Source organism: Pantherophis guttatus, chromosome 3 (genome assembly GCF_059756535.1).
Source record: "Pantherophis guttatus breed Tessera chromosome 3, ASM5975653v1, whole genome shotgun sequence".
In the NCBI taxonomy this organism is placed as follows: domain Eukaryota; kingdom Metazoa; phylum Chordata; class Lepidosauria; order Squamata; family Colubridae; genus Pantherophis; species Pantherophis guttatus.
The window spans coordinates 141,174,560-141,187,400 of NC_142065.1; the positions used below are offsets into that span (position 1 = coordinate 141,174,560).

Sequence of the window (12,841 nt, forward strand, 5' to 3'; positions counted from 1 at the left end):
TACACATCTATAATTAACTCTAATATGATTATACAAAGGTTTAATTGGGAAGTATTTGATGTTGGTCTAAACTAACATGCTGTTTTTGACTTAGTTTTCCCTTTTGCTCTGTATGTTTGTGTGTGCTTGCATGTCATGCATTAATATTAAATTGAACATAATCTTGAGTACTCTGTGTTGATCCAGATTTGATCCTGGTTTGAACACTTATCCATGCACAGTAAGGACATCAACTGGAATCTCTGTTATAGTACATAAGTTAAAACCATGGGTGGGCATTGATTCTCTATTACCTATTTACCTGCTGAGTGTTTAAAGTTTTATATAGATTGCAAGACTAGTTCATTATTTGGTATAGCCAGGCATTTATAATTTTATGCAAGAGTACCAATTCAAAGTTCTATTAATGTGAATTAATTATGTTTTTAGTCACTAAATATCTGAAACTGTACTCTTGCTTTTTAAATTAAAATATGTTAATGATCTACACAAATGCTATAGTATAAAAGCAAAAACTGTACAAGACTGAAGTCAGCCCACCCCTGGTTTATAACAAGACAAGTAACCATTGTGGCTTTCTATCAATAAATCCTACTGTTACATCTTAAAATCAAAATACGTTCTAAAATGAGAATCCAGGTTCTCCTTATCTTCTTATTATCTGAAGCTTCTTTTTAATGTTCTTTTTATCTTAGGTATACATGTACTAAGTAATTAAAAGCCTTAGTTAGGATTAAAAACTTTTATTTTTTTAAAAAAAAGCTGATGAAATACTCTTATTTCATTAGAAATAATTAGATTAGATAATTGATTAGAAATAGGAATTATGTCAGATTGGTGCATTGTTTGGATTTCCAGTAAAGTGTTTCCCAACCTCCTGTTCTTTACAATTATACCTTACAGCAGGGGTGTCAAACTGGCGGCCTGCAGGCTGGATGTGTCATGCACAGGCCACACCCATCCCAACTCCGCGAAGGGAAAAGCATTGCAATAGGTCACATGACAGCAACATGACACCGCGAGTTTGACACCCATGCCTTACAGAATCCCTGCCGCTATAGACATCCTTAGTACAGAAACACAGACAATTAAAATCAAGGTTATGCTCCTTTTCAGAGCAGGATGGTTTGCTTCTGGGATTAAAATATTCCAACACACCTGAGTTTGGTGAGTCAGGTTTTAATACTCAAATGCCAGCCCCAGACCAACCCTAATAGAATTTGTTGCCATTTTCTACATGTTTACCCGATCTTTTAAATTCTTATCTTTTATTAGTGACAATAGAGCCTAGTTTATGCTCACAAATCACAAGAACTGTTTTGGAGTTCTTAGTTATCCGTTCTTCATATGGAATCGGGATTATTTTTTTTTTTCATTTAGTGAACATGACACCTTCCTACATTTCAGAAAAACTCAGTTACTATAAATAAAAAAACTAGAGCTATAACAAGATAGCCATAATGGAGCTTTGTAAACTTCAAACATTACTTTGAAATGTAAACATCCTAAACTAGCATTCAGGATACTGTCAGGATCTTTTGTTGTCTAACAGCTCTGTAGTTGGTCTGTATTGCCTGCTTGGGCCACTTAACGCTTTCATCATGCCTTCTGCCTAGTTATATTAAAAGAGCACTTTAGTGTAGCGATACTTGCTTCTAATTTTGGTTTGCCTTTTGTGTTTCTCTTCCTCTTGGTTACGCTGTTCTTCCCATGATACTGTGCTCACTCTTTCCGCGCATCACCTGTGATATACCCCTCTGCTCTGCCCACTCAGCTGTTGGTGAAGGGGGTACATGAAACTCTGGTAGCTCAGAGAGTGGTTCCTGCTCTCATTACTCTCTCCAGTGACCCTGAAATGTAAGTTTCCCCAACTGTCTTCTACAACTAGCTCCCTCTTACAACCTGTCAAGAAATAAACCTCCAGAATGCATTTGTTGATATGCAGCTTTTTTAAAAAAATCACTAAGTATTAAATATACTCAATATCTTTAGCAACTAAAAGAGTAAGTACTTTATTCTTACAAGCAAGCTCAAGCTCATTCAAAACACTTAACTAGTAAAATAGTTGGAAGAATAATGCAACCTTAAACTTAATTCTTTCTGAAACAAAACTATAATAACTTTTATAGTAAATAATGACATGTCTGAATAAGTTTCAGATGTTATACTGCTGTTTGTTTCTTCCATGCTGAAGAGGGATGCTAATTTCACTAACACATTACTGCCAGTAAAAAGCATGAGGAGAGTCCTTACTTATTTTAATGCGTGTGGGTGACTAAACTTAGAAAGACTGGTGATTCTGCCTGCCCATCCTCAGTCACAGCTAACTTAGTTATCCTTCCAGTTTAAAACCATTTTTATTGCATGTTGACTGGTTTACAGCTGACTCTTCGAGGCATGCGTGAAGCCTTAGTTGACAAGCGGGTTGCTCCGGCCCTTGTTACCTTGTCCAGTGATCCTGAATTGTGAGTTTCTGAATGTGACCTTGAGTTAATCTTTCTGTGTCTTTCTCTCTTTTTTTTTTTTAATTTTGATACTACTTCCTGGTCTAATTCCTGTCACTGCTAGCAGTTAATACCTTAATGGAGTTTCAAAATTAGTATTCTATTTTTAATTAAACACTTATTTTACTGTTAACAGCTGAGTATTTGTTTTGCTTTGTTTTGCCCCTAGCTCTGTAAGAATAGCCACAATTCCTGCTTTTGGGACCATCATGGAAACGGTCACTCAGAGAGAGGTAGGATTTCTGTGTATTGTATTAGGATATTCCCAGTTTGTAATCACTAACTATTGAACTCTGTTTAAAAAAAATGTTTTCAGGATATCTGGATTGGTCAAAGTTCTAATTAAAATGAGCAACTTTTTCATTCCAGTGAGCTATTTACAGCAATGTGCAATACAAGTACTCTTTGTTTAGCAACTACAATTTGCCTTTGCGAAGTGGTTGCTAAGTGGTCGCTTACAATCCTATTTCAGTTTTCCTTTGGTTTATAGACCTACAAAGGTCATAAATGCAGAAATTGGTCACAAAGTTACTTTTTTATCACTGTTGTAATTGCAAATGTTCACTGTATAAGGCAGTCTTTAAGTGAGAAGTAGCTGTATACGTGCAATTTTATCCCACTGATGGTGTGGCACACAAGCAAGATAGCAAGGTCCTTGTCTCCATTTTGTCATACACCAAAGAGACTTTGCCTTTATCCTCTTTTGCCTGTACTGAGCACCCATCACATAATTCACCTCCTCATACTTCAGCTCTTGATAGAATCCTTCTTAGTTGTAAATGGAGTACATAATTAAAAAGGGGGAAATTATATGTGATGATGATTTAATGTGCTCTAATCTTCATCCCAATCACTCTCTGCGTTGTTCACAAACTGTTCGGTGGGCTGCTTGGAGCAGTAAGTATTCATTTAATTAGCTGGTTTCTATAGCCACCCATCTTGCATATGCAACTTTGGGCAGCTACCAACACATTAAAGGCAATTTTTTAAAAAAGAGCAAGAGCATAAAAACTCTAATGGTCACAAACCCAATTAACAATAATACCATGCTCTAAAATACACCTTGGTCTTCAGTGCTTTCTGAAAGCCATCAGGGTTGGAACAAATCTAATCTCCAGTGGAATGGTGTTCCATGCCCACATTTCAAACTTAGTGGGATAACTAGAAATAACGAGAGATATATAAATAATCCATCCCCATGCCTTGAAGGGTTTCATAGGTGACTACCAGCATTTTGAATTCCAACCATAAACCCTGGGAGCCAGTGCATCTTATGGAGCAGAGGTGTAGCATGGGCATATCAATGTCTATAGCTCCCTAAGCTACCACATTCTGGACCAGTTATATCTTCTCAATAATCTTCAAGGACAACCCCATGTAGAGAACATTGCAACAATCCATTTAGGAGGTGACTAGAGCATGAGCGACCATGAAAGTCCAGGAAAGAATTCCCTCCTGGCTATGGTTACCACTTGCCCTTCAAACAGGACTCCTGGGTTCATGAGGACCCGCTATCCCCAGTGCGCCCTCCCGCCCCCATTGTATAATAGTTCTGTTTGATGTTGTACAGCTACATTCAGAAGGAAAGAGGGAAAACTGGCTCCATGTGGTCATAAAACCCAAAGCCACTTAAGTCATGCTAGGGTTGAGCTGAAGTTTATGCTTCCCATTCAAACTTTCACAGCTTCCAACACTAAAATAGAAATTCCATAATAGTACCTGATCTGGGGCAAAGATGTAATACTGGGTATCATTATCAGCCTTAGACTTCAATCAGCAGCTTCATGTAGATGTTAAATAGGAGTGGAGAGAATGGAAAACTGGGAGAGAGAAAGAATGGAAAACTGGGAGAAAGGCTTATGTACTACCTGTCTGCTACCCATTAACACAAACTAAACCCAGAAGAAGGCGAAGAACCGGCCCAGAATTCTGCTTTTCACTTATAACTACCTAAGTCAGTCCAGAAGGATACTCCCTATGATTGATGATATCAAAAGCACATGAGCCGCATCATACTCCCACCAGAGATCATCCACCAATGTGATCAATGCTGTTTCAATCCTCTGCCCAGGTCTGAAGCCTGATTAAAAAGATCCAAGATACCGTGTTTCCCTGAAAATAAGACCCTGTCTTACATTTTTTTTGAACCCCGAAATAAGCGCTTGGCCTTATTTTCGGGGAGCTGTTATTATTTTGGGGCACGTGGAGCAAGATGGAGCTCCTTTTGCCATCTTACCTGATTTCCAGTTCTGTGTTGAAATATTTTCAGGGAGGGCTTATTATCGGGGGAGGCTTATTTTATGCGCTCAAAAGCCTGATTGGGCTTATTATCAGGGGATGTCTTATTTTCAGGGAAACAGGGTAGTATATGACCAGGACTGCATGTAATTCCCACACATTCACTATTGAAGAACTTCTCAAACAGATTTTACAGGGGTAACTAGGCTTTACTTGACTCATGCCATGCAGCAATTCATATCTTTATAAAAAGCTTAATAGAAAGCAGCCCTCAGTTTATGACTTCCCTGGGGGGATATGTACAATCCAGTTCCGAAGTTCCAATGGCCACATGACTCTACATTTAGAGCCATTTTCAGTGTCCCACAATCATGTAACTGCATTTTGCAACTGTCTTGCTTAATGACCGTGGTGGCTGCTTTATGGCCACACTGTTGCTTAATGGCCACAACAAAATAGGTCACAAAATTGGATCAGTCGGTGACTCCAATTACAATCATCACAACTTACAACCATGATGGGCATGCTCTATTATGGTCAATAGTTGAGGACTACTTGTATGTATTCTGAATCAATGTGCCTTCAAAGAGAGCATCGTAGTTATCAGAATGGTGCAAACTCCTTGCTATCTGGTCATTTTTCCACACATCGTCATGTTGCCGTCATGTGACATATCGCAACTTTTTTTCCCTTCACGGAGCTGGGGTGGGTGTGGCCTGTGCATGATGCATCTGGCTTGTGGGCTGCCAGTTTGACATTCCTGGTCTATGTATAATAAAGTTATTAAAATCTTGAAATAGTAAAGAAAGGACACCAAATTCTGACATTGCAAATAAGTGAAAATAAAAAATATTGTAATCATTACTGCATGTGTCCAGAATTTCTGTTGTGCTTTTTCAAAGCCACTCTTTATATTCAGGCTTACAGGTTAATAATATTCATAATATAGAAGGGAAATATAGAATGGCCAAAGAATGTGAACTTCCATGCCTTCCATGCCTTTATCTAGTTTTGATAAAATTAACTTGGAGAGAGATATTTCTTTTAAATGTACTGCCATACGATGCAGTCAGGGAGCATGGTAGAGCATGGTTACATAGACTTAAATCTCACTTTGCTTTTTTTTGGAAGTAGGAAACCTAACATATTTTAATATAGAACTATAGTAGAAACCATATATAACAAGAAATGTGTTAATTTTTTCATTCTTAAATTTCATTTCATAATATGCTCAGGAAAAAAAAACATTGAATGGGCAGCCCATATTTTCAAAAACTTGTGAATTAACGAATAAAGCTGTTTCTGATGGTTAAAAAATATAGCAGAGTTTGCATTTGTATAATTTCAGACTGTTCCTTATTTTCTAAAATAACATAGTAGAGGAAATGGAACTGAACATTTGTACTGAGTCATACTTGTGTGCTGAATAAGTAGTAATAGGTTAGTTTAAATACATAAATCCACATTTGTACTATGGAGTTAATTACATATTGATGTTTTGTTGGGGTTAATGGAATTTAGAAATTTGAAAATGGGTATTCAAGAGACTTTAGTCAGCATCATTTTTTTAAAAGTGCATACATTTTAGAGAAGGATTTTCTACAGAAGAGATGTTGAGGATGGGGTTTGCTTAAGAGATAAAAGTATTAATGCTAGGATTTTTTGTAACAATAAAAATCTGATAATGTTAAGTAAGTAACAAGTAAGTAAAACAAGTAAAATGTTAAAAGTTATTTTCTTTTTGGTGTTATTAATTTTTGCTTATTTCTACAATAACGTTTTCATATCTTATAAATTATATTTCCTTTTAAGCTTTTGGAAAGAGTCAAAATGCAGTTGGCCTCTTTCCTGGAAGATCCCCAGTATCAAGACCAACACTCTCTGCACACAGAAATAATTAAAACCTTTGGAAGAGTCGGTCCAAATGCTGAGCCAAGATTTAGAGATGAATGTGAGTTTGAATAACAAAACATAAAGACATCTGTTTTTCAGTTTGTCAACAATTACAGCTCTATTCTTGCACACTTTGGTGATGTTATTATAAATTTTTCCCCAAATATTCCTCTTTCCAGTTGTTCTTCCACATTTGCATAAACTTGCCTTGGTTAATAACCAGCAATCTGCAGACTCAAAACGACTGGACATAGCTACTCATCTCTTTGAAGCCTATAGCGCACTCTCCTGCTGTTGTATCCTTATTTGATTTGAAATTATAATTTGATATTTGTACAAACTATTGAAAAATACTCCGTCTCTTTACAAATTGTAATATTGAGTGACGTGTAATGTTTCCATCAGGTTTTGCTGAGAATATTAAAGGCAGACAAATTAAACAGCTTTTACAAATGAAGGCAAATATATATGTCTCAGGATAATGTTGCAGGATCCAATCTGGCTTGGTCACCGGGACCAGAGGTTTTGTCTTCCGAGCTTTCGGATTTGTGCAGGACCCGATCTTCAGGGAACTTCTCTTATAGCAGAGTATTAAACAGCTCTTAATAATTGCACAAAGGCATCTACATTGCAGTGGCAACAATAAGAGTTGTACCCTTTAGAGTCAGAAGTGGTACACAGGCTCTCTCGGATGGAGATACTTTTCCATTTTCTGAAACTGATCCATTCTTGAAAGCTAAGGACATTCTTAACTGTCCCACCCAACAGTTGCAAATCTTGAAGAGGCAAGAATTTGCACCCCGTAGCCTCCATGGTTCTGAAATTTGTGGCATCAAAAAAGCTAGTGTCCCTTTCTGGCAGGCTGTTGCATTTCTAAACTTCAGCTAACTATAAAGTCTGACCAGCATTTTATGGATATTTATTTTGAGTACATATTGTCATTGAGGTCTTTTCACATACCGTATTTTTCAGAGTATAAGATGCACCTTTTTCCCTCCCTAAAAGGGGGTGAAAATTTATGTGCATCTTATACACCAAATGTAGCCCCGCCTAGCCACTGGCCCCCACCCTTTGGCCTCTGCCTTGCAGCAGTTATCTCCTTGCAAGCAAACAGCAAGAAAAAACAGCTCCTTTCAGCTTCAGCACAGCCTATTTAGCACAAGTTGATTGGATCGGCCTCCCGACTCTCAGCTGATTTGCTCTCAACTGTTTTGGGCAGGGCTCTGCTGCTTGTTGCAAAGAGGTAAATTGTGGAGCAGATTTTTTTTCCTTGTGCTAATCAAGCTATGCTGAAAACGAAAATGAAAGTAAAGCAGGCTGTTTGCTGTTTGCTACAACAAGGCAAAATTGCTCAGAGGCAAAGGCAGAGGGAGATTTCTTTTTCCTCTTTTCCTCACCAAAAAAGGTAGGTGCGTTTTATACTCCGGTGCGTCTTATACTCCGAAAAATACGGTATGTAGATCAAAGATCAATGACGCCATAGTGTTTTAAGAGTTCAGTGAAAGTAAGCTCAGTTTCATCTCTTCCTCTGGAGCCTAGAGGGAGAGGCAGCTATTAGTGATAATCTCCCACCTCATCCCTCTTCCTTTCACTAGGATCCTTCTCTCCCTCCAGGAAGCTCCTATAGTATTTCTGCTAAGCAGAGGAACATTTTGCTGCTCCCCACACAATGGCTTTTTTCCCTCTCAATAAAAAGCTAATGCCATAAAATGAAAGGCAAAACTACAGCATTGGTTTTTGCTGCTTCCACATTGGCTGGCTGGGTGGAGCTATGGGTGAGATAAGTAGCCTTCATTGATATTCAGACTGCTGCTTGACATTTGGATAGGAAGGGTGGTGGCATAATGTGGAAGTGCCCAAGACTTTAAAAGCCTTGAGTATAGAAATGTAACTTTAAGAATGATAAATTTTAAAAAAAGAATATTTTGTGTTAGCAATAAATTACACCATATCAATGTTGTTCAAGTGAACTCTGCAGTTTCAGAAAGTAGATATAAGGATATAAGCTATCTCTTTTTATGGACTCTTAACAATAAGTGATACAGGTTCTGCCTTCTTCTCTACTGTGGTCAAAGTGTACTTTGAATAAGAGAAAAGGGAACATAAGTGACAGAGGTTTGAGCTATACTCCCAGTAGTAGAAGAAGAGAAAGAAATGATAAACATTGTGGAATACAGTAGCAATCAGTGGTGGGTTTCAGCAGGTAGCGGAAATTTTGAGTTGTTTGGAGAACCGGTAAATACCACCTGTGACTGGCCCCACCCCCATCTATTCTCTGTCTCCTGAGTCCCAGTTGATCGGGAGGAAATGGGGATTTTGCAGTAACCTTCCCATGGAATGGAGTGGGAATGGAGATTTTACAGTATCCTTCCCCTGCCATGGCCACCAAGCCATACCCACAGAACCGGTAGTAAAAAATTTTGAAATCCACCACTGGTAGCAATATTATTTAAGATCTGAGGTAAAGAAGCAGCAGTAGGTTGAATTAAGAGATTGGTTGTAAACATTTTAGTTATTCTTTAATTGCAGCATTTTTAATTAATATTTAAAACATGCATAAACAATAATATCTTGTAAACATGTTAATTACCTCAATATTATATGACTGCCATACATTTTATATGCAGTTATTTTATTTATGGAATTATTGATAAAATTTATATGGTTGTCCATCTCATGGAAAGTGACTCTGAGTGGCATGCAACAATCCAATAAAAAAAATAAATATAAAACAGTCGTGACCTAAAACCATCATAAAATAATTATTTAAAAAACTATAAAAGCAGAACTAAGCATGGGAAAAAATATTAGACAGAGAGATGTTGATAATAAGAGAGCAACCACATATTTTCATCCATCCTCTTTTGGTCTTTGAGCACTACTAAGAAACTTCATTTGCGGGAAAATGCTGCAATCCATGTCCTAGCAGATGAGAAATGTTAGGAATGCAAGGTCAGCAAAATACACTTGTACTCTGGGTACAAGTTAGCCACCAGTTTGCTTCCCTGTAAAATACAAAATGCTGGTGAGAGCTTTTAAAGCCCTTTGAGTTTAGTTTATCTGTGGTACTGTGTTCTCTGAATACAGTCTGGTTGCTCTGTGCCTTCAGGCCAAGACAAAAACCCTTCCAGTCCCTTCCTTCAGGAAAGGGAAAAGCCCAAAGGCAGTTATTCTGAGTGTTGAACTCAGCTCTGTGGAATATCTTGTTCCCCAAGGTTAGAATGCCCCCCACCAATTTGTATTTAAAAAGAGGATTAATTTCAAAGTCTGAAGTATTTACTAATAGGGCTGCTACTTGTTTCATTCAAATTTATAATTTTATGTTACTTTGCTTTTCAGTGTATTTTGATTTATCAGGATTGTATCAATGGATTATGTCATTTTATTGGATATAAGCCAGAGTTATTGGATAGAGATGAAGAGTGTTTTTTTGTAAATAAATGAAATCTTAATTGTAGCTAAATTCAATACTTAGAACTGGTTTCTTTCTCTCTGTTTTGTGTTATTTTAAAAAATATTTTTTCTGTCCTATTAAGATTGTATTGTTGCAAATATATTGCATTTCTTAATAATTATTTCAAATACTTCATTCTTATACTAAGGCAATAAAATAGTAACATTCAGAGTTAACCCTTTGAAGTTAGCTAAACATACTATGGTTTTTGCACATTATGTTCCAGTTTTGACTTGAGATGAAGCAGATCGCAAGCCAATTTTTTTTTCTGTCAGACCTTAACTGATTTACCTTTTAGTTATTTCAGAAGAGTTAATGATCAGTCACTTCTTACCTGGACTCAGGTGTTTAAGAAATGACATGGAAGCTCTCTCACCAGAACATGAGGTGAATATATGAGCTTCAATTTTATCTTTAATGTTTATAAAAACATAAGAAATGTATATTATTAGCATAATACTGCCAAATTAGAAATAATTTTAAGATTAAGTTGCAAGTATTAAATTGCTAAAAATTATTAGGTAAAATTAAATATATCATTTTTGATCTCAGTAGTAATGAAGTATACCATAATTTCAGTTTTCATTCATTTTAAGCCTTGTAGCCAACAATACTTCATTCTTAAGATATTAGCAAAAATATTGAAGTGTAATGTACCTCTCAAGTTTGATTCTGTTCATTTAGATAACATGAATTGTCATAAATATTATCTTTGTTCTGAACATTTGTCCTCTCCTACATCTTAGGTAATTTTAAGTTCCATGATAAAAGAATGTGAACAGAAAGTGGAAAATAGGAGTGTTCAAGAACCACAAGGGTAATGTGTGTTTTTTTATACAAGGCTCGAATTATATGGGCAACACTATTGATGAAGCATTGTTATCAAAGCAGAACATTTGTATTCATTTAATAATTTTTATTCTTTTCTGAAAAGACATTGGCTGATATAGTGGAAGAAAATTGAAAAACAGTTATAAAAGAAAGTCATCCACACTACTTTATTAAATGTTGTATAAATCCCAGCAGTAATAAGAAATAAGTAGTCCTTTTGCCTTTTGGTTTCATTTTCAAGGGACGTAACGGGAAATCCAAGTTTGTTGGGGAAAATAATTTGTTTCTTGGTATCTGGAACAACTGCTTTTAAGAGATCCTGGAACAACTGATCTTAAATTATTTATTTATTTATTATATTTATATACCGCTCTTCTCCCGAAGGACTCAGGGCGGTGAACAGCCACGATCAAATACATAAATATAAAAGTTAAAAAACAATTTAAAACCAGATTAAATACTTTGGCCCACAATTAAGAACATCCCATTAAAATCCAATTTAAAACCGTTAAAATTAGGCTAGCCCGGTTTGCTGGAATAACAAAGTCTTCAGGGCACGGCGGAAGGTGCGCAAGTCTGGGATCCTCCGTACCTCCGGGGGCAGCTCGTTCCAGAGGGCAGGAGCCCCCACTGAGAAGGCTCTTCCCCGGGGGGTCACCAGTCGACATTGTCTGACCGACAGCACCCCGAGGAGCCCCGCCCTGTGGGAGCGTATTGGCCAGTGGGAGGCTGTCGGTAGCAGAAGGTGGTCCTGTAAGGACCCAGGTCCTAAGCCATGGAGCCCTTTAAAGATATTAATCAACACCTTGAATCGCACCCGGAAGACCACTGGGAGCCAATGCAGCTCACGCAGGAGAGGTGTTACATGGGAGCACCCCGCCGCTCCCATAATCACCCGCGCGGCCACATTTTGGACCAGCTGGAGCCTCCAGATGCTCTTCAAGGGGAGCCTCATGTAGAGAGCATTGCAGTAGTCCAGTCAGGAAGTGACGAGGGCATGAGTGACCGTGCGCAGGGAGTCCCGATCCAGAAAGGGATGCAACTGGTGGATCAGGCGAACCTGATAAAAAGCCCCCCTGGCCACGGCCGTCATATGCTTTCTAAAGACAGCCGCACGTCCAGGAGGACACCCAAGTTGCGAACCCTCTCCGTGGGGGCCAATGACTCGCCCCCAATAGCCAGCGATGGCACCAACTGGCTATATCGGGACGCCGGGAGCCACAGCCACTCAGTCTTGGAGAGATTGAGTCGGAGTCTGTTTCTCCCCATCCAGACCCGCACGGCCTCCAGGCACCGGGACATCACTTCAAGGGTATCATTGGGGTGGTCTGGGTGATACAGTGTTTTGAGAATTAATCTGTCATTCCCGTTCCCTCTCAGATCTTATTCTTAACATCCAACTACATGCCAGAAGTGCAGTTTTATGGATAAATTTTAACTAAAAACAGGTTGAGTTTCAGAATTTTATCCTATCTTGTTATTCAATGGTATAATTCCACAGAGGGCTTGAATTTCCTACTGAAGCAACATATAGCCTTTATTGGTAGCTGAATTTTGCATTTTGGAAAAAAATTCTTTCAAGTTTGGAAACTATCATTCTATTGTAATGACAAATTATTTTGATTACAATTAAAAAAACTTATTTGGGATAAATAAACCATCTAATACTAAATTAGATAATGAGCATATCTAATTTAATGAAAAGACGGACTGGGGTGACATGATAGCAGTGTTCCAATATCTCAGGGGTTGCCACAAAGAAGAGGGAGTCAAGTGATTCTCCAAAGCACCTGAAGACAGGACAAGAAGCAATGGTGGGAAACTAATCAAGGAAAGAAGCAACCTAGAAGAAATTTTCTGACAGTTAGAACAATTAATCAGTGGAATAAATTGCCTCCAGAATGTTGTGAATGTTCCAACA

General features: G+C 37.8%; 1 protein-coding gene across 5 annotated transcripts in view; it reads left to right on the forward strand.

Moving 5' to 3' along the window:
- Positions 1 to 12,841, forward strand: part of RELCH (RAB11 binding and LisH domain, coiled-coil and HEAT repeat containing) — a 66,220-nt gene that overhangs the window by 50,846 nt on the left and 2,533 nt on the right. For 3 of the 5 annotated variants that reach the window (XM_034432954.3, XM_034432956.3, XM_034432959.3), the window contains 6 exons: positions 1,775 to 1,857; positions 2,674 to 2,737; positions 6,555 to 6,693; positions 6,815 to 6,931; positions 10,388 to 10,476; positions 10,836 to 10,906. In XM_034432954.3, coding sequence (XP_034288845.2) covers positions 1,775 to 1,857; positions 2,674 to 2,737; positions 6,555 to 6,693; positions 6,815 to 6,931; positions 10,388 to 10,476; positions 10,836 to 10,906 — 563 coding nt within the window. Of the gene's footprint in view, positions 1 to 1,774; positions 1,858 to 2,382; positions 2,466 to 2,673; positions 2,738 to 6,554; positions 6,694 to 6,814; positions 6,932 to 10,387; positions 10,477 to 10,835; positions 10,907 to 12,841 lie in introns of all 5 variants that reach the window. The other 2 variants (XR_015733260.1, XM_034432955.3) reach the window with 2 other exon arrangements.